Below are 24,567 nucleotides of genomic sequence, written 5' to 3' on the forward strand. Positions count from 1 at the left end.
TGCTGTTTTCTCTTTGTGTCTGTCTTTTACCTTGCAACTGGCACAATGATGTAGGAGATGAGAAGTAACTGGCTTAGAGGGACCTCCACTTCACTTCCCCATCCAACACTAGCATGGAGGATTTCTACATTAAACTGTACTCTTCAAGGGTTATATGTTTCTTTTTGGAACAACTTCAGTTGCAAATCAATTTCTAAAATCTCTTTAATGAAATTCATACAACTGTTGTACTCAGAATTGGTCAGTGAAACTTGAAGGATTTGAAATTCAAGAGTCTATTTTGTCTGTTGATTGTCACTTTTTCCAATTCTCTTTCTTTTTTTTGAATGGAGTTTATCTCCTTCCACCAGGACATTCTCGTATTTTAGGGTCCTCATGAAACACCGACCATCTGCTGAGGAAAAGGACACAGGCACTGAGTTAAAATAATTTATAAGTCAGGTAGCATCCAGATTTAAGAGGCAGTAAGCTGAAAACTTTCTACCTTGAACTGCAGCTGGATTATTTTTGTTTGCTTGCCGTAGACAGCCTCTTTCAGACCCGGGCAGGGTATTTGAGGAGGCCACGAGGGAGGCAGGTTTCACAGAGAGCCTGTATGTTCTTATTTCCATTTTACATTTGTCACTCTACAATTCTAGTGCTCTGTAGGCTTAGATGTTGTGTTTCCTAATAATCTCTCAACTCTTAAATGGCGTAGACTGGGTCTTGTTGTTATTCTGCTTCACAAACAATTCCATCACGTACTGTAAGTAAATGCAGGTGGATTGAAACAGATTGGAAACAGAAATATGAGCCCACATTGTGCTCTGCACAGATGCTCTCTCTCCCTCTTGTACACATGTAAATGTAATGGGTGGATGTTGTCCACTTCCCTTGTCTGCTTCCCTTGCAGGGAAGCTGCTGTTCTGTTTCCTGAAGCTGGGAAGTGGTAACAGGGAAGTGGCCAGTTTTTACTAGTCATGTTTCTTATTCTAGTTCCATAGACTGTAGTTATTGGATATGTTGGAGTCAAGATAGTCTTGACAGGTCTTTGACATGACCCAGGATATCAGTTAAAAACAAACAAAGCCTTGCTAATGCAACACAGATACTCAGCATCTGCAAGGACTAGACACATCATATTCTGCTCTCACACTCCTAAGAATGAACTTAAATGAAGTAATCAAACAAGCCTGGCAAGAGGCTTGGGGCTGGTTTGTAACCAAGCTGCAGGACTCCCAGCTGTTCCAGTTCTGCAGCTCTCTGGTCAACTTACTGTCGCAAATTATAGGTGCAAATTCCACTTTTTACCTTTTTATGCCTCTCGTGTTTATTTGCATGGCCATGCGAAGAAATGGAGCAGGGAGATTTTTTTCCCTTTTGACTTATAGTTCTGAGTGTGTGGGACAACTTAGCATTATTTTAGCAGGAAGATGCCGGGAAGGCCTGAAGTTAATGTTTAAAAACCCAGGCTGGCAAATGCCAAAAACCTGAGGAGTGAAGTTGAGACTAAATCAGAGTTTGAGCTGTGGGCTTTAAAACCTCGTCAGTGCATGAGAAAAATATGGGAGGCTAAGTGTTGTCTTATTTTGCCTGCATAAACACGATGAGCTGGATTCGTCATTCAGACACAGCCCTGTTGCGTGTCTGGTCTGTACCCTGAAGCAAGGAAACCAGCAAAAACATCTAGCCAGGTGCCTCCATCTCAGATGAGTTCCTCTTCCTGTGTTCTCAAGGATGTCTGCTGACTGGCTTGAGGCACTTGTTTGCTATTCTCATTTGTTTTTAAGTACCAGGATTTGGCAAAGAGAAATGCATTTCATCTTGGTTCCTCTTCCATCAGCAGGAAGGTCTGTACCCATATAGGATACAGTAGCGCTGGGATTTTCTACACCAGAATGGACCCAGCTTGAGTCTTGAGAGTACGGCCAGATTCAGAAATGAGTTTATTTTTTATGTACTCAGATTTAGTGTGATATGTCTGAAAAGAGAAGCAACACTAATCTGGCATTAATCCTCTTGCATTGCAGTTTAGAGATGAAATAGGATCCACAAAAGAAAACAGTGAAGGAAGGAAAAGTCTCCTATCCCCTCTCACCTCTTTTTTTTTTTTTTTTCATCCCCTCTCTTGTATGTTTAATTAGATGTAAATTAGCTTGCAAATTATGATGGAAACTGGAATTACTGTGTCCTGGTTTAATTGCCTGTGTGGTGGCTGCTCACAGATGAGAACTGGCAAATGCTGGGGCTGTCCAGTTTGTTCCCTCCCAGCACACTGTAACTCTGCTCTGCTTCCAAAACTTAGGTATGTGCAACATTTGTCCATGAGACCCATGGGTCATTCTGGCTTTTTCTCAGTTACATTTTCCCTGTTGGTAATGGAAACACGAGCTGGGTTGAGGGGTGTCCATGAAATCACATCTGCTGCATGAATAAACCAGACGCCCCGCACCTGTGTGCAGTCCACGTCAGCCCATGTGCTTGGGACTGCTCTAAGGCACCCTGCCACGCCAGCAACCTCCCTGCAAGAAGCTTTCCTGTTTGAGGATCCTTGGGTGTCATGTTTCTTCTGAGTTTCATCTCTGTTTCTCAGCTCAGTCTTCGAAATCCTCGGGTGAGAACAGCTCTGGGCTGGGTTTGAAAATAGCTGTTCCTTGGCTCTGCCCCGGCTGAGCTGTGGTACCTCAGAGACCATCCTGCTGAAAGGTGACATCATCGCATGGCACCAGTGATGGACTTACCATGGGCTTGGGGCTCAGGGTCTGACTTCACCTCTGTGGGAATTTCCCAGGTCTCAGAGTGCTTTTCAGGGCCTTTTGGATGCTGGTGAGCTGGGCAAGAAGCCCATGCTGCACTCGTTGAATTTAGAGGCAGATGTGATCCAAGCCAAGTGAAGGCACAGGTGATGTGTGCAGGAGGCGTCTTATATTCTCCGTGCTTATTCCTGGGGGATTCCACTCTTCCTGTTGCCATGCTGTCCCTTGTATGGGGCAGGAATTTAGGACACTGGTGGCCCTCATCCTGAGAAAACCCTGGCTACTGGTGCCAGTGTCTTACGGGATGGAAGAAGGTACCTAAAATCAACCAACATGCATCAGAAAGGTGAACAGCTTTGCTGCTTTGGTCTTGTGAGTACCAAAATTGCAGTCTCTAGGCTGTTATCACTTCCAGTCTGGATCTGGGCCAGCACTGATTTGTGCTCATCAGCACATCTTTGACATTAAAGTGGTTGTGCAAACAGTAAGTCAGTGGCTGTACTCCAGTAATTTAGGACACAGATGTATGTTGACTTTGCTGCAGTTTGAGTTGTTTTAATGTAAACTCCACCAGCTAAATGAACCAACTGAAATTGCTGCAAGCCTTGCAGGAGTTGGGCTGACTTTGCGTAGAAGTGGACCAGGGAGCATTCACATGCTGAGCTGTGCTGGTGGAAAGCTTCCAGCTCACAGGCAGTGATAGCATCTTTTCCAACTCAATCCTGATTCACTGGAGGACAGACATCCAACACTTAATAGGAGACTTTGAAGAAGCTGACGTTTTACAGGATAAAAGGGGATATCATGATGGTATCTGCATACAAATTGCACCACAGCGTTGTCTTTTGCATTCATAAAACTCTCTTAATAGCTGGTATTTACTGTAATTACTTATTAAAGGTTAACAGCACCCTCTCTTATGTTTGCAGGGATATTTCTGGTCTCTGCTCTTTAATCTTCTCTTTGCCAATAGCTCCTGTATTTGTGCATTTCTTATCTTGGTCTCATCAGAGGGCTCATTTCAGACATTTGTTTTCCACTCCTGCTCATCTGGCTGTAGAAAACAAAACGTTAGTACCTAAAAACCAATTGAAAAATCGGTCACGTGAGAGTAACCTGAATTCATTACCTCTGGGTTTTGTGCCAGATGTAACTGGATATTTTCCACTGAAAACAAGAAAGTCAATGATAAAGTCATGCCCAATGATTGAGTGAATGCATTTTGTAGTAGGAAGGCACCTCTCCTCCTCGCTTGGTATAGGCAGTAAAGGGAGAGCAATAACCTCAGTTTACAGTAAATTTTCTGCTTTGTGGTGGGTAAAATAGAAGTTTCCCAGAGCTAGAATTAAACAATAATTAGCAGCTGATAAAACCCCCCCGACACCCTGCACCTTCTTTCCTAAGGCATAAATATTAAGAGCTGCTTATCAAGCTCAGTTCCTGATTAATATTCTACAGTCTGTACAGGCCCACTTCTTGTTTCTCTGAAGAAGGATTTATTTTAAAATATAACAGTAGACCAAAAAAAATACTGGATTTTTGAAATTAAAGGTTGAACTTTCTTAGTGGCTGGAGCACCCAGTGATTGTTGCAGTGAGTTGTTTGTAATTTTTTACTTCAGTTATCATTCAGTGTTAAGGACTCCATGTTAAAAGATTTTTAATGTGAAGCATTTGAATAGCATGTGTGTTTTGACTCCTTTAAGGTAATAAACACGGCAGATCTGCATAAAGCAGATCTTTTTACCTTTAGTAATTAATTATTGTAGTAATTTGTAATTTGCAGTCACAATTGTGACACAGTTTAGTTGTGTGCATGTATGAACTGTCAGAAAACACGGTACTCACATGGAGCAGCTTGCTCCAAGGCATGTAAGGTACTTTGATTTTATCTTCTTTTATGAAAAAAGAAGTGTGCCGAGGACCTGGGACTCTCCCGTGGGCAGGACCAGCTGCGTGCTGGAGTGGTGGCTGGTGTGGCTCAGTTTTGGGGAGTTGTTGGATGCCACAGAAAGCCCTCCCTTGGCTCTGCAGGCAGTCTGCGAGAGCTCTGTTGGCTCTGCTGGGTGTTTGAGCGTGGGATGACTCTCCATATTTATCTGATATTTCCTGCTGCCTCCTTGTCCCATTGCATTTCCATGACCTTGGGCTCCCCCAGGACTGCTTTTCTCCTCCTCCCCTGGGATACTGTTGATTGCTTTCACAGCAACCCATTTTAAGATCTTAGAAAAAAAATGATGAGGTAAGCTGATGTAATGTTTGCTGCTCATGAAAAGGTTATGGGTCTGCCCAAGGTAGCAGAAGCAAATAATTTCCAAACTCTGATCTCTAGGGGAGAGAAATGTGATATCTAAGGCTTTTGAAACCTCTAGACCTTACATTTATAATCTGGCATTTTACAGATCTTTTTCAACCAGTTATTCCCCATTATTTTAAGTGGTGGCTTTTGAGAAGCAATTTGATTTGCGCAAACAAGCAAAAAAAGATCAATAGCCATTTTAGATTTTGCACCTGTGTCCCACCAAGCAGATTTTGAGCCCATTGGTTTCTCACTTCACATAGCACCAGGCTACGATTAAAGGCTTTTCTTGCTTCTGCTATGATCTTTCCATGAAACAGAAATCAGTGCATCTGCAGGCTGCCCAGTCCATCACTTTCTGAGCTTGAGGAGACCTTAGGCTCAAAAAGATTTAATGGCTGTCCTAAATGTGCAGCACTGAAGTCAGTGGCAGCTTCATTCCCACAGAGCCTGAGTTTCAGATCTGGGGCTATATCTGTACCATGCAGTGGGGTCCTGCTCCTACACCTGTTCCCTGCACCAAACAAATCTGGCCTCTTGCCCAGCCCCCTCTTGTGCCATGGGAGTGTTGTGCCACTTACTGCACCACCAAACCATGCTGGACTCTTGAAGCAGGATTAACTCCTGTCCAGATTAGATCTTGATCAAGCAGATTTGCAGGCTGTTAAAAATTTCACAAAACTCAGTTTTTGTGGGTTCTGAAGAGTAACATGGGGAAGCCTGAAGTGCCATGAAATTAAAAAAGCCTGGATGTCTGTGGCATATGTGTTTTGTTTCTAGTTTCTGCAGAAAAGATGCATAATTAAAGAAAAAATATAATCTTTATTTGCATGTACAATATGTTTCTCCTCCTGTCTCATCCCTTTTGTGAGAACTCGGGGCCAGAATTACAGTATCAGAAGTTTCTTTTGGATGCTATTCAGCTCCCATATGTCATGATCTGTTTTTAATCAAATGGGTTTTCCATCTGAAAGTAGCTGTTGGATAGAGAATGGGTAGAAATATTTCTGTGTGAATTAGCTCAGACTGAAGCTACAAACCTTTTTTTTTTTTTTTCCACAACAAACACATGGAAAAATATTCTTCAGAGTAGTGTAGTCGGCCTGAAAGTTGGCAACAGCAGCTTCCTTCCCAGGCTTTGACTCCTCTGCTTTGACTGTGTGGGTCAGATCTTTAAAGAGGACCTGAAATCTTCATATTACACAGTCTTATCTCCCCTCCATGATGCAGGGCAGTGCCAGTGTCACCCTTGTGTGTATGGGCATTGAGGGAGGGAGGTTGAGTGGTTTGGTTTTCCAGAATTGTGAGACACAGCTGAGGAGTAACCTGGGTTTGCTGAGAATCATCCTCTTTCCCCTGGGCAGTCTTTCCTTTGCTAGCCTCGATGGTCTCTGCCCTGGTAGGAACAGCAGATATGTTTGATATGATGATGAGAAAGGCCTCAGATCTCCTTAGCAGCCTGTGCTCAGCATGTCCAGTTCTTGAATGCCATGAAACTGGGCTGCAGTAGATGGGGAGCAGCCTTGGGGACTGAATGTGGTCAAATAAGCAGAGAGGAAAGTATGGCTCCAGGACCTCTGTGGTTTCTGGGATATTAGATGACATCTCTCTCCTGCTAGGAAAGAATAAGAAAGGAAGAATTCCTCAGCAGTCCTCGGAAAAGCATTGTTAAGCCCGATATTCAACAACCCTCCAGGAATTTTCATGCAATAACTTTTATCAGTAAAAGCACAGTAGCAATTACCAAGATGGGATAGTGCCCTGGGGAAGATGGAGAAGGGGATGATGCTTATCCATCCCCCATCAGTGGAGACAGAGAGCTTCACTTGTGTGTCCATGGCAAAAGGGAGAGCTCCTGCTGCAGTACTGGGGCTGAGGGAGGAGGGATGCTTTCCTGTTTCCTCTGGCAGATCATTATCTCACTCCATATGTGAAACATGGAAATTGCTTTAAAGGCCCAGGAGCTGGCCTGGCTGTGACTTTCATTATATTGATGTTGTGTAGTCACCCTCAGTGAGTGACCTCAGTGGTCACTCTTGGTACCTCCATCCTGTGTTTGCTGATGCCTTGTGTATCTGTCATCAAGGCAGCAGGACCAGCATTGGCCTGAAGGCAAGCATATGAGAGAACAGAACCTGGCTCATTTTTTCTCTTTAAAAGAAATGTTTTGGCAGTACTAGGGTCAAAAGGAAACATTTTTTTCTGGTTTATATATATATATATATACACACACACACACACACATATATACATATATTTTTTTTTCTGTTACATATATATTTTCTGTTTTATATGTGTATGTATGTGTGTGCAGATTTTTATCACAGCTTCTTGCAAAACAGTGTTTCTGTAAGATGATTGTTTTGTGGATGGACTACGGTTGGACAAGAGAAATCCTGGGCTTATTCTGGGCTTCTCTTGACCTTTCCATCAATATAAGAAAACAGTGTCACTCTCACTGTCAAGCTTTACATCACCTTCAGATCAGTCTAGTGGGGGCCAGAGGTGCTGAGTGGTATGATGTGACTCAGCCAGGGCTGTGTGCAGAGAGAGGGTTGAGTTCCTATCCCAGGTGTATGGGTGTGAGTAAGCAACTATTACATGGCTGTAATCCCCCAGTACCCCTGGAGCTGAGTTTGCTTTGAATTTCCTGTTGAACCAGAGCAACTTCTTGCTTGAGAAGGGCAACGGCTGCATCTCCATGTGCAAAGATGACCTGGAGCATGGGATTGCAGATCAGCAGCCCACAATGGGCTGTTGCTTCATGGACAGAATAGCTCTCCCAGTCATGTCTGCAACCAGCTCTGGGACCCTCCAAAGAGGAAAGAAGGCAGGCAGGGTGTGTTACCACAGATCAGAAAATGTGCCGTCCCTCAGTTAAAGCTTGTATCCCAGGGAGAGCAAAATTGGTGGGAACTGGTAGTGAAGATGTGTGGGAGAATGCTGCATACTGTTCTGAGACCTCTGCTAAAGGCTGCAGCAGGGAAATGGCTTTAATTTAGGCTAGTTCTGCACTCAGGGCTATATTCCTCATTATGAGCAGGAACAGCCAGTGAGGTCTGGAATTACTCTATATTGACTTTTCAGCCTTTGGATGTACCCCATACTTTGTGGCCCATGCTCATTTGTGTTTTCTTTTCCCTGAACAGGTCTATATCATCAATGTAACATGGTCTGACCTGACTTCCCAGATCATCTACCGGAGATACAGCAAGTTCTTTGACCTGCAGGTAAGTCTGTCTTGTCTAACGTAAAATATTATTTCTACTCATGCTCCTAGTCATGTTTCCAGCTGGGTTAATAGTGCCTTTAAGTAAGGCTTTGTGCTTGGTTGGTCTGTTACATGTCATGATCTTGAAACTTTTCAGGCTCTGCCCTTGTAAGGTATAAGATAAGTGGGTGGTATGCTCACAGTGAGCAGCTTGCACTGTAAAGACATTTAAAGCTGACATTTTCATGAATGGTTCCTATTGAAGAGAGGATCTAATTTTAAATACTTTGGATGCACTTAGAACAGAGAGAGAGCTACATTCTGGGCCCCCAGAAACTACTTAGCTAAATAACTGAAAACAACAGAGCTTTTGCACACTCCCACAGCAGTTCAGTAATGGAGATGGCAGTGGAAACCTTCCAGATTCTCCTCCTAACCATCTAGCTGGCCAGCCAGTGTCCTGACTCCTGCTGTTTTGTACAGCTCCTTTGCTGTATTCTGTGCCTGTATATTTAGATTTCATTGAAAACTTTCTCACTGGATAGCTGCTGACCAAAGTCTGAAACCAGGAAACGGGAAAAGTCTTGGTTACAGAGTTTCAGTGTGGGCATCAGCTGCTTCATTTCTTGTAGTGTTACTTTATTTCTGATAGTGTTCCTGGGCACTTGCATGGGTAAGGAGAGCTTTGGGGCTGATGTCCTGTTTAACAATAATCAAGATCCATTGATATCTTTGTAGACAGCAAAACTATAATTGCCTGGGGTGAAAATAAAAGCTGTGCTTTGACGAGGTCCTGAACTTTGGGGGAAAATGTTGATTTTGGGGCTGGAGCTTGTGTTTGGAGATGGGCTGTGGTTAGAATATCAAGTGAATCCTCACAGCCAGTGTTAAGGATGTACACAGCTGACTCTGCTGTGTCCTGGAAAATAACATTGAGTCTTTTTGCCATGATAAATTAGGAAAAGAAGGGTTCCTGATCTGAGGTATCTTGAAAAGCTCTGGTTTCATCATTGCTCCCCTTTATGTTTCCTTTCTGGTATTTGGAAACCTGAAGTCTCTAGCATGTTTTGTAAGCTAGATCAGTTATGGCCTCCTGGCCTTTCTGGTGAAAAATGTGACCATTTTTACAGTCAGTCCTGATTTCTGTTTGCTCTCTGGCTGGAAGACAAGAGAGGGATGTTCTTAAGCTTCCTTTTGTGCCCATCTTCACTTCTTATTGGGCTGAAGTGCCAGGCCTGCCAGTGCCTCTGCTGTGAAGAGTGTGTCAGCATCTTCTCTGTGTCTGATGTACCTGCTAAAGAGGCACAGCTCCCTAGTCACAAACATTTGTTGTCAGCATGCGAATTGTGGCCAAAACTGTTTCTTTCTTTCTCTTCTTTTTCTTTTCGCCCCAGTTCTGTTTTCATGTATATGTTGTTCTGGGTCTCCTGGCCTTTCCTGGTAGGTTTGAAAAGTTCCCATCAAGCGTGGAGTTATCAATGGGGTTAGTGTGTTGGACAGGAAATGATGTCTCAATCAGGGAGTGAGTCCTGAAAGGTCCCATTGATAAGTGCAAGGGGGCCTAGCCAGTGGAAAACTCTTGCTTGCATAACGCTTCTCCCCCCACGAGAAAATACGACAAGAAAGTAACAAAATTCCCTTCCTTAACCCTTTTCCCTCCCAGGGATCTCTATCAGGGCCAACACTGCATGAGCAGTGACAGCCCTCTGCAACAGCCTCTTTAGCTCTTGCAGCGTGAAGTGCTCAGTTACAGAAACTGAGGCCTTCACTTAAGGTTTCCATGGCCTTGTTTCTGTGAGCATATCACTGTGTCGATCTGTGCCTCAGTTTCCCACCTCTAGGATGTAGACAATTCCCTGTGTGCTCAGGCTGCCATAATGTGCTTTTGAACTCCCAGAAGTGATAGGTGATTCCCCCCTCCCTTTTCTCCTGTTACTTTTTCTGGATTTTTGTTTATGCCTGAACATCTCTTAGGTGATGCAAAGGAAACTGCTTTGAGTCTTGAATACCAGCTTGTGTCTACAGCTCTAGCGAAGCCTGCAAAGAGAGTTGGAAAAGGAAATGAATGCTAGGGCCCTTGGGGTAACCCTTGCATTTTGGGAAACTTATGGCTTGATCTTCAGTGATTCTTGTTCAAGTGCAAATTTGCTGCAGGTCAGGGCATAACTTGTGCTTTCCAGGTTTTTGGAGGAACCTTGAACTTCACTGGCTGAACCTGGGTTTGGCAGCCTGATAACCGTAAGTGATAATGTGACCTTAGCATAATCAATATACTTTGACAATGTCCCCCAAGTGCCCCTTGCAGCAGAAAATTAAGTAAATGCTTAGGGAGTAATGCTCAGCCAATTCACGGGAATCACTCATGTCCAAAACAGCTGGAATCCACAGGTCTCTGCCAACTCCACTTGCCCTGCTGTGTCAACGACAGAGGTGCACTTCAGGACTTGCAAAGCGTGCATGTGTCTCATTTGCTCTTGACTAGAACTGGAGGAATAAGGGCTGGCCTGTAGCAACTTAATCAGGGCTGAAATGCCTTGTGTTGACAGTGACACTGGATAGGACCCATGGGGAAACCCAGGGGGCTGCCCAGGAGCAAGGGAGTAATACAGATAATTAATTTCACTACTTCATTTTCATGTTTCTTTAAAAAAGAGCCCACCCTTCCCCAAACGGCTGTGGGAAGTGGCTCAGTGGTTTTGAGAGCTCTAGCATTGCTTGATACTGAGCTTTTTGAAATACTTCCTTGCAAATTCTCTTAGGCACTGCAGGCAGTAACAGGCTGCTGTGTCCCAAAGATTCAAATCTCAGAAGTGTTTGGTTGTGCTATTTCAGCAGCACATATGCTTGAATTAGGAGTCAGGTTGTTTTTAAGATGAGGAATAAGGCAGTGTGACTGGACATACCATGGGATTTGTTTGCCCCACAAAGATGTGAGAAGTACAACAAAGAGAACCTAAAGCAACAAGCCAAGTGTCAGCCCTGTGCTGCTTCAGTGAGGCTGGATATCTATAAATACATGTTTTAAATTAAATCAGGGCATTCTCACATCCTTTAATTGTGCAACCAAGTCACATCTGCTCCTGAGCATGGGTCAAATGATGGCAGCAGAATACACATGGGTGCCAGTGTTTCAGTAAATAGGATTGAAAAGATTGAATTAGCTCTGCATCAATGAAAGCATCACTATAAATTGCTTGCCAAGTCCAGTTATCTGTTGTTTTTCACCCTGGGGAGACATTTGCACCTGAGCACCATGTGGGGTCAAAGCTACCTCCTAATGTGATATTATAAATGCCTCTTTCTTGCGCTTGCCTGCAGTGCAGAACAGAGGAGCGTGAGGAGAGCGATGTAAACATCGCCTCTTGGTAGTGCTGACCCTCAAGACAGGCTGGTGGCTCACTGAGACACATTCCCTGGATGCTGTTTGAGGTCTCCCATCATTGCTGATGGATTTTCTGGTGATGGTTGCAGAATCCTGTCCTGATGTGATAGTTCAGCAATGCTCCTGTTGTCCCTGAAGGAGCTGAGAAAGGACACTGTTTTATTGGGATAGCAGAGAAAACTCCTGGCATTTCCACCATGCAATAAAAGACATCTATAGATGTAAGGCCCATATTGTTCTTGCTGTAAAGTGCTTTTGGAGGCTGTTAGCAGGATAGGGATTTGCATTTGAGTGTGCACATAAATAATTACCCAAAACAGAAGGTGGAAAAGTACAGGGATGCAGCCAGCTCACTCTGCCATGGCCGTGCTTGCCCATGAAAAGCAACCACAAAATTTGCAGGTGGCAAGTATGAAGGGTGGGTCTTTCCCCACTTCCCATATCATCCTCCCAGTTGCTCAGTAGCACCTTGGGGTTTTATAGCTATTATGACCCCAGCTAGGTGGTGCCCCCCCACTAAGAAACCTTCTCCTCAGCAAAAGGAGCAGAAAAATTGGACAGAACTTCAGTTCCTCGTGTCTTAGCTTCAATCAACAGCAGCTCATCTGCTGCATTTTATTCAGTGACTCCAAATGTTGTGGTGTGACTTCATGCCTGTGTTACTGAGTGCCTCCAGTCAGAGTATGAACAGGACCAGCACCTCAGCAGAGGGACCAAACCCTACATTCCATAAGGATGGCTGGCTCTCTGTGTGCAGAGCTGGGGGAGGATCCTTTCTGACAATAGTGAAATACAGCTTTCTCCAAGGGAAAACACTGGAGCTTATGCAGCATGCCATAGTCCCACATTGTGTTCCTGGTTGAACAAGAGGCAAATGACATCCCTGCCGGAGCCTCAGCAGGAATGTTAGGTGGGCAGATCGAAGTTTCTCCGCACAATGACCCACACAGATGTTTTGGCTTCAAGGAGATATCTGAAAAGTCACAATTTTGAAAAGACAAATAAACAAAGCTCCATTCAAGCACTGGCTTTGTGTGTTAGCACAAAATTATCTGCCTAATGTGGTCTGCTGATCTAAGCAGGTTTTCTTCAAAGTGGCGCAGAAAGAGAACCTCACTAGCAGCCAATTAGAACACTAAAAAAATAAAGAATATCAAGAATTTTATTAGGAAGAGGAAAGAGATGTAAGTTGTCTTCAGGGTGATGATAAAACATGAAGAGCTTTTTGTTATTGCTAGGGTCATCCTGATTGTGGTGCTATAATGGAGTAACTGAACATTGAAAATGGCATTAAACAAAAATGGTACTATAAAAAACAGTAATTGCAATCTCTATATCTCCTTTTCTTACTCAGACTGGAGTCCATCTGAATGCTGTTGCTATTGATCGTTCTGTTACATACTCTTCTGCACCAACATCCCTTTGCTGTTACTCCAAGATGTATCAAATAGTGTAATGTCCACTCTCATTCCCAGTTAGGTGGTTGTAACTGTGCCACATGCCTGAGTGCCCTGGGTGTCACCAGGTCACTATGATTTGAAGCAGGACCTGGTGGCTTTGGAATGCAGCCTTTCTGGTGCAGAGCAAAGGGGAAGTCAGTACAGGGTATCTGCAGTGTAGGTGCCTGATGCAATTCTGATGGAACTGTGTATATTCACTGTCATTAGTTAATTTGGATTAATTGCCCAAGTGGAGACCTACAGCCCTAATTCTAGTGGTCCAGTGGAGTCTAACTCAGTAATGACTGTTTTTGAAGGACCTGTAATATTTTTTGTTGTAATGTTCACGCTTTTAGCTCTGCAGGAGTGGTGAATGGACAAGCTCAAGCATGCACTAAATTTATCAGTGGTGAAGAGTATAGGTAAGAATGCAATGGGGCAAGTGTGCTCCTGCATTTGCAAATGCTGACTCCTAACCCTCAACCCACCAGGCCTTTTTAGCGGGATGAGTGGAGTCACTGCCTGGTCTCCCCAGCCATCCACAGGGTCACACTGTGATGTGTGACACTCTCTTCCATAGATGCCACCCTGCACATGGCTCCTGGCTGACACTGTGGGAAGGGAAGGAGGGCTGGTGTTGTGACTCTGTGCATGATGCAGCTTGCCCCTCTCACAGCGTGGGAGGTTTGCATTAAAAGGATTCCCAGGGAGTGTTTCTGTTGGGCTACATGTGTGCGTCTGAGGGTGCATAAGGAAACAGGCAGGAAAGCTGGAGGAGAAAGTGGGGTTGAATAGGGCGGGGGAGGAGGTAGGGAGGAACAGTATGGCAGAGGGTTGCTGCATTATGCTGTGATACAAGTTCACAGTGAAACATAAGGCAAAGGGGAAGAAACAGGTGGATGGAAAAAAACAGATTTCCAGGAGGAGTCCTGCGCTGCCATCTATGATGGCTGACTGTGCCTCCCATGTTTTGGCAGCTGAGCTGGAGCTCCTGGTGCAGCTGTGTTAGCAAGAGTTGTTGGCTCTTAGTAGCAGGGACCCCTCGATGCCTGCCCTCAGAAAAATAGCCCAGTGGCAAACATGTAACAGGGCTTGCTGTGGGAATTGAGATGCCCCTGGGAAAAGTTAATAGCTGATATGGTTCTTGAGCTGGTAATAGTTGTCTCTGCTGATTTAAGGGCTATTTAAATACTATTTGTCCTTCTGGCCCTCAATCAGTACCTTAGGATACCAGCTGGCTTGGGACAGCATCTTTGTGTTTGATGAATAAATGGAATTGTTTATAATTCTTATTTCTATCATTATTTAAATGTTTGCTTGGCAAAACAATCTGTTCAGCTTCCAGTATTTGTTTTTAAAGAGACTTTACACGTCAGACAAAGATGAGGGCCATGATGGGCAAATGGCAAAGTGCTTGCCAAGCTCCAATAGCGGTGCATTCAATGAACACGGCGAATAACCTGCAGTGGAGATGACCCAGCCCATAGGAACCCTCCCTTTTGAACTTCTACACTTGGGTGCTGTTGAGGCATAAATCTGACACTTGAATATTGCTCCTATGCTGCAGCATGGAAATCTTCTGCATGGTGGCTATGGGGCAATATTGGCTGCTCAGCACTAATCCAGTACACTCCTCTGCCTGCCCCATGTTCAGGTCTGGCCTAGAAAGTGATATGGTGGCTTGTGGTAGCTTAGCCAGCTCCTCAGGGTGAGACAGCAGCAAGGCAAGAACAGAGGTGATATCCACACCACTATGTCTCAGTGATCTGAGGATGCAATAGAAGTGCCCTCTTCTAATGATAGGGAATGGATTTTGCTATCAAAGGATGGAGGTTTTTCTTTTCTCTGGAAGCTGCTGAGGGGCAGAGGTGAGTCTCCCAGTGGTGCCATCACAATTTCTCACTATACAGAGAAAGTTTTTTAACACCAGAAACACCCAAAAGAGTCTTAGATGTTCTGGACAAAGTGGTAATGGAGTTCTGGTTGGGTGGTTGTCCTGACCCCACTGTGAAATGGGAATCTCTCAAAGCTGTGTCTCTGACAGTTGTGTCCTCCATTCCCTTCCTTCTCATGGCCAGGGTCTAGGACTGCACTATGGCATCAGTGACTGTGATGGATGCTGTTTGGGTCATCACACCACATGAACGTTTTTCCATACAATGTGCTGATATTCTCCTGGATGTCGACAAGTACTTCTTTCCCTGGCATTCATATCCTGTGTGTGGAATCAGTAGTATTTAAACATTTCACCACACAATCAAGAAGCTTTCTCCTTATCTAACACAGATTAAACGCTAACTCACTTCTAGGGTCTTAGAGGAGCACAACATCGAGTGGCAGGCTGTTTTAAAGATTAATTTTTCCTGCCATTGTTGTGTTGTCTTTGTGTGCTGTGCTACCACAACCTCAGCTGTTACAGAGGGACTGCACAGTTAATGAACTGCTCTGACTACCGAAGGGAATTCATCCTCTACACTGATTTCTTGCCTTTTGCAGCCTCTGAGCAAAAGATCTTTGTTAGCATTCAATTTGTAGCTCTTCTTTAGGCATGCTCCTGATCCTAGAAGTAAAACAAAGTTTAATTAAGCTCCAGGCTTTATATGTAGTTAGACAAATGAGTAGCAGCGGGTTGCTGGTTTTTTTTATTTGCATTTGTTTTTTGTTTTTTTGGAGTGTTTTTTAGAAATATTGGGAGCAGTGCCTGGACAGTGTGTGAGCCATGGTGGGCAGTGGAAATTGCTTTGGAAATTGCTGCCCCTCAAGATGCTAGGGCTTGGGTTTTAGTCTGCACCCTTTGATGAGGCTTGGATTGCACATTCAGTGCCCTGTGAATCTCACCAGCCAGAGGAGAGTGTGAAGTCCATCTCCAAGGTGTGTGATCATGCTGGGACGGCAATGACCGATGAGTGTTCATAAAGCAGTTACCCTGAGAGCCCCAATCTCCACAACAGTGGCTGTGGAAACTGTCCTGGTTAGCAGCCCCCAGCAATCGGACTGGAGCTTTCCCTGACAGAGTTACAGATACAGTCAGGAAAATCTCAGAAATGAGTTGCAGAGCTCTGCAATGGTGAGCTCTCACTGCTTATAAAGAGCCCAGTGAGGTGTGTTTTGCGGAAGGTGTATGGACTTTATGAGTATGAGAGAAGCCTGTTCTAAAGGCTATCTGCCCTAAGCTTGCGTCAGATTTGGAAAAGGTTTGTGAAGGTTCAGCTGTGATGCCAGTTCTTGGTTCAGCTTCCCTCTCCAGTTCAAAGCTGATGGCTGAAAAGTGATGCCACTTGACCAGATGCACATGTATTCATGCAATAGTATTTTTAGACTGAAAAGGCCTCTGTGGGTATTATTTGCAAGCTAAACCAAATTGCTTTATGTGCTTTTTGCGTGCATGCATTTTTTATGAGCTACCTAGAAAGAGTTTAACTTGGGTGGGTTTGTCCAACCCAAGAATCTCAAGGGAGTGCTGCAGAACTGTAATGGATAGCAGATTTCTCAGCAGAGGAATTTACTGCATCTAGAGTAGTAACCTGATTTATAAAGGATTAAAACCATTCTGTTGGGAAACAGGAAGGTTACCTTATGCTCTAATATCAGATACTCTGCATCTACCAATTGAACTACACAAGCTTGTTACCTGCAAAGATCCTTCATGATCCTTGCAGAATATTGAACTCCACTTACAGACCTCTAGCAGGCACAGAAAAGAGTGAAATTGGTCAAAAGGGCTATTTCCTGGAATTATTCCCTGCTTTCTAGAGGTTTGGTTTGTGTAAGTTGTTCTTGTTATCAGTACCTACACTCCCCACCTATCGCTGACTTGGAGGCTGGGAGGATGGTAGGGACTCTGTGGTGTGGGAAGGTCTCTCCTGGATACAGCCACAGAGAGGAAAAGCAACAAGTTTTTCCAAATAAACTGAGACGATTTACTTCAGCTGAGGAGGATTCAGACCTATTTTGATAGCTGTTGGTTACTTCATGTGTTAAAAATCAAATGTATCAGGAGCATTAGTTCCTGCAAGGTTATAGAGCTAATGGAAATCTAAAAACATGCCTGAAATTGCCAAAAATTCTGAACCATGATGGAAAATTTTGGTACTGGGCCCAGACCTGCTGGTTTTGTGCCTGGGCAGTATCTCATAGAAGGGATTATGCAGAATAATGATAAAATTGGGCTAAAAGCTTTTTTTCATCAGAGAGTGTCAAGGCTCAACGTATACCTTCTGTGTTATCCCTCCTCCATCTCCATTATTCTGGTGTTGGAAGCTCTCGTCATATCCCATTAGGTCTCCACAGCAGGATTTAAAGCTCAGCCTTGGGAGCAGCCCACTTGTTTGTTAACCTTGTTCCAGGTTTTGTTTGCTGGAACAATAAAACATGGGGGAGCAGTTTGACTGTAGCACTGGCCCCAGCCAAAGCTACAGCTCTGGGGCTGCTGGCCTCACACAGGCAGCAAATTCCCCAAGTGCCGCTTTATTAGCATATTTCCTCTTTTCAGAGATCAAGATCAGCCTTTTTATTTTTTTTCTGGAATATCTGTGAGAAAGTTAAATTCCTTGGCTGGATTTTTCCGTGGCCTTTCTTCCCCGAAACACTCAAGCCCTGAAAGTTCAGGCATGACAGTTCCACCCTCTCCGCTATGTTGCCGCTCTCCCCTAATCGTACTCAGCTTTTAATTATTTATACTGCAGGAAAATCGCATGGGGTTCACACCCCCAGCCCTGAAACACAATTCCGCTTTTGTGCAGGGAATACAATCCTTCACTTTCATTAAGTGTGCGGAGACCAAGATGAGAAGTGCCTGTTGTGTTCGCATCCCTTGGCTCACGATGAGAAGAGCTGGTTGTTTTCACAAACGTCCTAAATAGCCCTGCAAGGGTTATGTGGAGTTTATTTACATTATTGCATTTAAGTGCAAATAGAAAATCGCCCAGACATAATGGAAAGTTTATGCAGGGCTCTGTCAGGGCTCTTTTCCCTGTCACCTCACCCCTCCTGGCTTTCTGCTCCTACAGACTCAGATGTGGAAAGGCCATGTCTGGAAGGAGCCAGTAGCTCTTGGTCCTGTCACACCAGAGTTTGTCTACAGGACACAGAAAAGCATCAACTGGCACCTCTTCCACTGTGGACTGTGCACAGTCCTGCCTGCCACAGGGAAGGCTTGTGATCAGGCTCACCTGAGACTGATTTATGAGCACTGGGTGCTATTTGCTTCTTTGCTGTAGCACCTGAATCCTTTTCATCATCAGCTTACTGTGTGTGAATTTGGGAGTTTGTTTTCCCCTTATTCCCTTCCTGCTTGCCTCAAGTCTAAGCACGGTTCTCCTTTTCTGCAGCCAGAGAGGTTTCATGTCTCGTGCAAATGCAAGTATTCCCACTGCAGAACCATCTTCTGCAATTTCCACTTCCCCTCCTTCAGGGGAAGCATCGAAGTGGAGTGGTCAGGGCAGCAAAACCCACAGAGGAACCACAGTGCTGAGCAGATGCTTTATGTAGTCATGCAAAAAGCAAGAACAGTGATGCTCCGGGGGAAGCTCAGTATCCTGCATGCTCATTCCTGGGTGTCCAGTTTGAACAACCTTCAGCTAAACTGAGGGCTTGCTCTCCACGTTTTGTTTTCTGTTTCAAAGGAGAGGTGTAGTCTGTAGGATCTGTGCAGGAAAGGGAGGACTCGAACTCTTAAAGCATGTCAGATCCCTTGGCACTGCCCTGGCTTCCAACCTGCTGACTCCACCCCCGTGACTGAGCATTTACCCACACAGGTGCCCATAACTGAAGTTTTTTGAAGCTAACCCATTTCCTTGCTGGGTTAGCGTTTGCTCTTCCCTGTCTGTGCCCAGGAGAAGCATGGCAGAGTTGACGGTCCCTTGGTATGTCTGTGAGAGGAGGATGCCCTGGGAGCAGTCCACAAGCATTCCTGGGTCCAAACCCCAGGATATTTATTTTGGGTAGTAGCTGCAGTTATGTATCAGCTCACGGTTCAGGCCCGCAGCTCTTCCTGATGGTGCATGTGTGTCCTTGGATATGAGAATTGTTCAAGTGCATTGGAACCCCGTGAGGATGCAAAGTCAGCAGAGCAGGGAGTTACAGTCCAGTGAGGAGGTTCACACTTCAGAGTGGAGCAAGTTGTTAATAAGTTCTTGATGGCGGGAGCTGTGAACAAGCTCTCAAAGGACTAAGCAGAGACTCAGAAAAGCACCCCAGTGTGTTTAAGATAATTTCTGTAATTCTGCAGTACAAACAGAATTGAAGCTGTTCATGGGGCATCAGTGTTGGTGCAGAGATGCCTCTGATTCACCAGGTCAGTGAAGGGCAGATTCTAATCGATTCAGCGGCGCTTTTGCAAACTGAGGTAACATCAGAGCTGTGTGCCTGGGTCTTCATGCATTTGTTTTTTTAGAGCTGTGTTAAGAAAACCAGTGAGACTTGCTGAGCTGCTACTTCAGCCAGGTGTTTTGAGAGAGGTGAAGGACAAACTACAAAAACACTGAGAGAGAGAGGGGAAAATGCCAAATGGGAAGAAAATAGAAAGCAAACTAGAAAAGGACTAAGTAAAATGATAATAGGGAAAAAATTCTTTCCAAGGACTAAGGTGAGTTTAATGATCAAAGTTTTGTCTTACAGGGAATACATCTTATCCACCTGGAGCAAAAAATTATTTTGCAGGCTTTTCTTTTTATCTGTCTAATCTCTGGCTTTAACAGCCCAGTAAGGTGGCATGTTTGGGCCTCTCTGTGGTCTGGGCATCTTTGAAATTCAAGTTCAGGCTTGTTCTGATCACTACAGTGATGTGCTGCTTCTGTTTGAACAAAACTGGCACGTGTCTTCCTGGTGAAGAAAATGTGTTGTGGGATGGCACATGGCAAACACCTGCATCCTTGTAAAAAGTTCTGGTTATCTGGTAGGTTTTGTGTGTCGGTGACTTTTAGTGCAGCTTTGCAAAAACCTCTGTAGCCATGTGTGATGCCTGTTGTGTTGCTATGCTGAGGGTTAGAGGGTGCTGGTTAGTTACACGTAAGGGTAAGATTTAGCATTTGGTGCTTCAGAAGGTGGCAGAGATTCCTTTGCCATTGGGATCTGGGAATAAGGCAGATGGAGTGATAAAGGGTAGTGTGATCCATGAAGGTGGTCCCTAGTTACCCTTATGTAAAGGGAAAAGTTTGCAAAAGGTGTTTCCAGGGTGGAGAGAAGTCTTACAAAGTTTCAGGTTCATTATGGGCGTGGGACAGCCCTGGATTATACATGAGGGTGCTGTGGGCTGTAGGAGCACTGGGGCTGTCAGTTCCTGCCTGTTGTTAGGAAACCTCGTGCTGAATCCTGTTCCACTCTTAGGTCAAAATATATTTCATCGCCTTAGTGTGGAAATGCTTTTTGTGTAATTAGGAGCTGGGAGTCTGCGGTGTGGAAGAAGGAGTGGGGAACTTCTGGTGTGGCAGGAAGGTTATCTGGAAATATATACACCCATAAAATGGGGGCTATAATCAGCCCTCCTGGAGAAAGTTTATTCATTAATGTTTGTAAAATGCTTTGAAGTCTTTGACTGGGAGTCTTTTTAACAGAGCCAAATGTTAGCTGTATTACAGTAGCTAAGCCAGACCTTAATGACCATGTTCCCTTTCCTCCCCCCGAGCCCCCAGCCATTTCTGACAGGGTTTGGTGAAGAAGTGAAGCATCAGCAGAGCGACCAAAGAGAAGTGAAGTGCTCAGCAGAAATATAAATAGTGCTTTTCTTTCTTGAGATTATGTCCTGGTCCCATGGACTCTTGTGGTCAGGAATGGAATTTGTAGAAGGGATGAGGAGTTTATTTCCAGGCTTGTACCATGTTACTGCAGTTGGTAACTGTTTAGGGTTCCCTTAGTTGGTACTCGCTGGTGTCCTTTGGGTGTTTAAAGTCATCCCAGCTTATCTCCATGGGAAGCCACCAGAGTGAGACTGGCATGCTGGAATGGGAGGGAGACCGGGCTGTTGATGGAGCACATGGCGAGCAGGGGAAGGACTTTGCTGGGGTGAAACAAGGAGGCCTCAGAGGAGGACACAGGGGAGAGCTGCTTTGATGGGCTGCTCATCAGCGGCTGCCCGTAAATGCCCCTTGCTCCACGTCTCTCCATTTCTTACAGCACTGTCTATCCCCTGTTAATAACAGAATAGCATTTGCCTTTTGTTTTTTCTTGACTTTTGGTGTCAGGAGGTGAGACTTGGTGATGGCACTGGTGCCAGCAAGGGTCATTTTTTTTTTTTTTCATGTGAAGGAAATAGAGTGTGTTCTGTTCATGCTGTGTTCCCCAGAGTACCTGTGGATGAGATTCCAGCACAGAGGTAAGCAAGTAAATGAATGTCAGGAGTCATGGTGTAAGGACATGTTACTTACACCAAAGAATGAGTTACTGTTAAAAAATTGTTGTCTGGGCTTGCACCCATTTGCTCTGGGTGGCAATTAGGAACAGCTGATTAGCATGACCTGGTTTGTCATGAGTTTGGACATAGCCTATAACTTCCACAGCTAGCTCTGACACCATGGCTTGCGGCATATTCATTCCCTGGCCTCACACAGGGTTAGGCTGGGATGGCTTCTTGCCTTGGGGACTGCATTGCTAATCATTGCCTGAAGATCTGAGGTACCCACACATGCCTTGGTATGGGGGAGGCTGCTCTGTGCTGGCATGGTGGGTCTCAACTGGGAGAGAAAGGCAGAGCATGCTGTGTTGTATGCACCCTGTAGCGAGGATGCTGGAAAGGTGCTGAGGCAAAGCAGAGAAGGGCCAGCATCTTCCCCAGAAACCTGATGTTTCTAATGATCCATCGTCCTTCGAAAGCACCCTCTGATTGTGGTGCTCACAGCCAAAGACCGACCCAGCCCTTGCCTCTAATCTCATCTTTCCTCTTACAGTCCAGTCCCTGGAAAGACGCAGCTCTCCAAGAAGACATTCCAGGGGGGTTTAATCACTGCACTCACTCGCTTCAGCCCTGCTGCGCTTGTGGTCTAAGCACCTGCTGTTTCATTTAATTAGCAACAAATGGGAGCGTGGGTTGGGGGGAAGAGGGAGCAGCACCCTGGTGAAGTATTTGCTGCGATGTAATGTATTTTATTTCGGGTTTGGAATGGAGGCCATGAGGAACATTTTCCAGAGGGCTCCATAAACCACCTCTGTTCACAGGGTGATTATTTGAGGAGGGAGGGGAGTGTGGATTTAAATCGGTGCCGCTAATTCTGCAAACAACCACATTATTTTTAATTCATACTCCAGACTCCCTCCACCCATGGCTTGATGTTGGGAGCTGTGAATTTTCCACATCATAACAAAGTCCCTCTATAAAAGAGAGCCCTTTAAATATATTTTTTAAAATTGATTTCAAATACATCAGGCTCTCAAGTAAGTCAATATTCAGAATGGAAAACTAACCCTTTCCTTCCCTCGTGTTAATTCGTTTGTATTTCAGTAGCACATACCAGCTTTGAACAGAGGTACATCTCTGTGGTGTTAGGGGCTAGAAAAGGCATGAGAAGCCACAAGCCTTGATTGAATATAAGTTGAAAGACATAATCCCTTTGTTCATCATGATTAATTAAGCTTGAGAGCTCTCTTGAGATAAATGCGTTACATTACCAGCAGCATTTTACCTGTGTAGGGAAGGGAGATGGGGCAACTGGAAAGGGAGACTTCAGCATTGTGTCACTTGTGCTGGACACTGGCTGTGTCCCTGCCTTTGGGAGATCAGCAGCCAGAACTTGGTGCAGGGAAGGTTACAGTCACTGCTTCCATGTGCTCCAGCCCGCCAGCACGGGGGGCTGTTTTTCTCCATGGGGGTGGCGAGTGTTGTCTCATACTTCTGCTGGTGCAAACTGTAGTTCCTAGTCTAAAGGCACATAATGTATATTGGCCTTCTGTCTAATTTTCTTAGGGTGGTTTCTTGCACAAGAGCTGCAAGAAAGAACACTGTATTATTTTCCCCTGCCCTGACTAAAGCAGAAGAGCTGAGTTTTAGAGATTTGTGCTTTGGATTCCCTGTTCTGAAAGAGCATTCATCTCCCATGGATTTTGAGAGGATAAATTAATATGTGACTGTCAGGTATCCAGATGCAGTGGTGACTGCAGTCGTGTCGAAACTGAGACTGATCATTTTGTTCTCACGTGGAGTTTTAGCTTCAGTCCTGGGAATTGGGTTCTGATCCAAGGACAGTAAAAGTTAACAGAAAATTCTCATCTTGTGAGATTGTCATAATCTTGAACACCAGAAATATGGAAATTCTTCTGTATGTCCATCCTACAGGCGGTCAGTATTAGAATAGAGTATTTCAGTTGAAAGGGACATACAATGACAATGTAGTGGAGCTGCCTGAGCACTTTGGGCTAACCAAAAGTTAAAGCAAGTTAATGGCATTGTTAATGGCCTCTTAAATACTGAGGAACTTGGGGCATACCTACAACTCCTAGGTAGCCAGTTCCAGTGTTTGATCACCTCTCTATTAAAGAATATAAGCCAGTTTGTAGTTTGCTGCAAACTACCTAATCCTTGTATACTCACTGCTGTGAGTGAGCTCTGTGCTCACTGGCACCATAATAGCTCCTGGAGACTTACCAGTTAGGAGATAAATGTAAGAGGTTTCCCTGGGAAGGGAATTTGGTTGTGCCTGAAAATCCAGTGGCATCATGAAGAAAAGTTGCCTTTGCGTGAAGTGCCAAGGCATGGAAAAGGGGGCCTCTGCATCCCAGAAATCACTGGTTTTGCAGAAATTGGCTCTTTCTCTTGCTTTTTGGAGTATTTTCATTGTTTTTTCATCTGCTTGCAGGCACACATGTGTCCTGGAACTGTCAGACTCCTGCAAATCAGCATTCTGCTGAGAATCAACCCCATAAGCCCCCAGCAGTATCTTAGTTTTTCCTTTTTTCTCTATGTTCCTATCTGATGATAGAAATAGGTTCTTTCTGCATGGTTCAAATATGGAAGCAATACCTCGAGGGACACATTCAGAGTCAGAATATAAAGTCTGGAGTTCTTTTTCTACCTTTGACATTTGAGAGATGCTTTTAAGTAGATGAGATACTATTACAGTGTCAGCCCATCTGTCAGCAGGAGCACTGATGTATGAATCCTATTCCTTTGCTCAGTTTTAACAGAAAGGCAAGTGAAGCTGTCTGGTGGTTTGCCTTGCTGCATGCCTCAGTATGGCTGAGAAGGGAAATTAGTTTTCATTTTCAAGGCTCTGTTGTGCTTGCAGTGTTTAATGCTGTTCCACATCCAGGCAAGGGGATCGCCTTCTGAAGCTACACTTGCAATTCAATTCCTCTTGTAATGGAGAACAGCCCCTTTGCCTGCCCCTTCACCTGCTGGCACTTGCTTTCGAAACATGAGCATCTTCCTCCAGCTTCAAATCCTTCTCCAGGTTGATACTAATCTGCAAGGTTCAAAGCAGGGGTGAGATTTCAAAGTTTCCTTAACCACATTGGATCTGCATTCAGGCTGTGTTGAAAGCCTGTGTGTTGAAGCACATATAATCACATCTCTGC

General features: G+C 44.7%; 1 protein-coding gene across 1 annotated transcript in view; it reads left to right on the forward strand.

The window, feature by feature from the left end:
* Positions 1-24,567, forward strand: part of LOC108509798 (SH3 and PX domain-containing protein 2A-like) — a 113,922-nt gene that overhangs the window by 36,239 nt on the left and 53,116 nt on the right. The window contains exon 2 of the mRNA XM_017839381.1: positions 8,183-8,263. Coding sequence (XP_017694870.1) covers positions 8,183-8,263 — 81 coding nt within the window. The remainder of the gene's footprint in view (positions 1-8,182; positions 8,264-24,567) is intronic.

The sequence above is a fragment of the Lepidothrix coronata genome, unplaced genomic scaffold (genome assembly GCF_001604755.1).
Source record: "Lepidothrix coronata isolate B3197 unplaced genomic scaffold, Lepidothrix_coronata-1.0 Scaffold8, whole genome shotgun sequence".
Taxonomy (NCBI): Eukaryota; Metazoa; Chordata; class Aves; order Passeriformes; family Pipridae; genus Lepidothrix; species Lepidothrix coronata.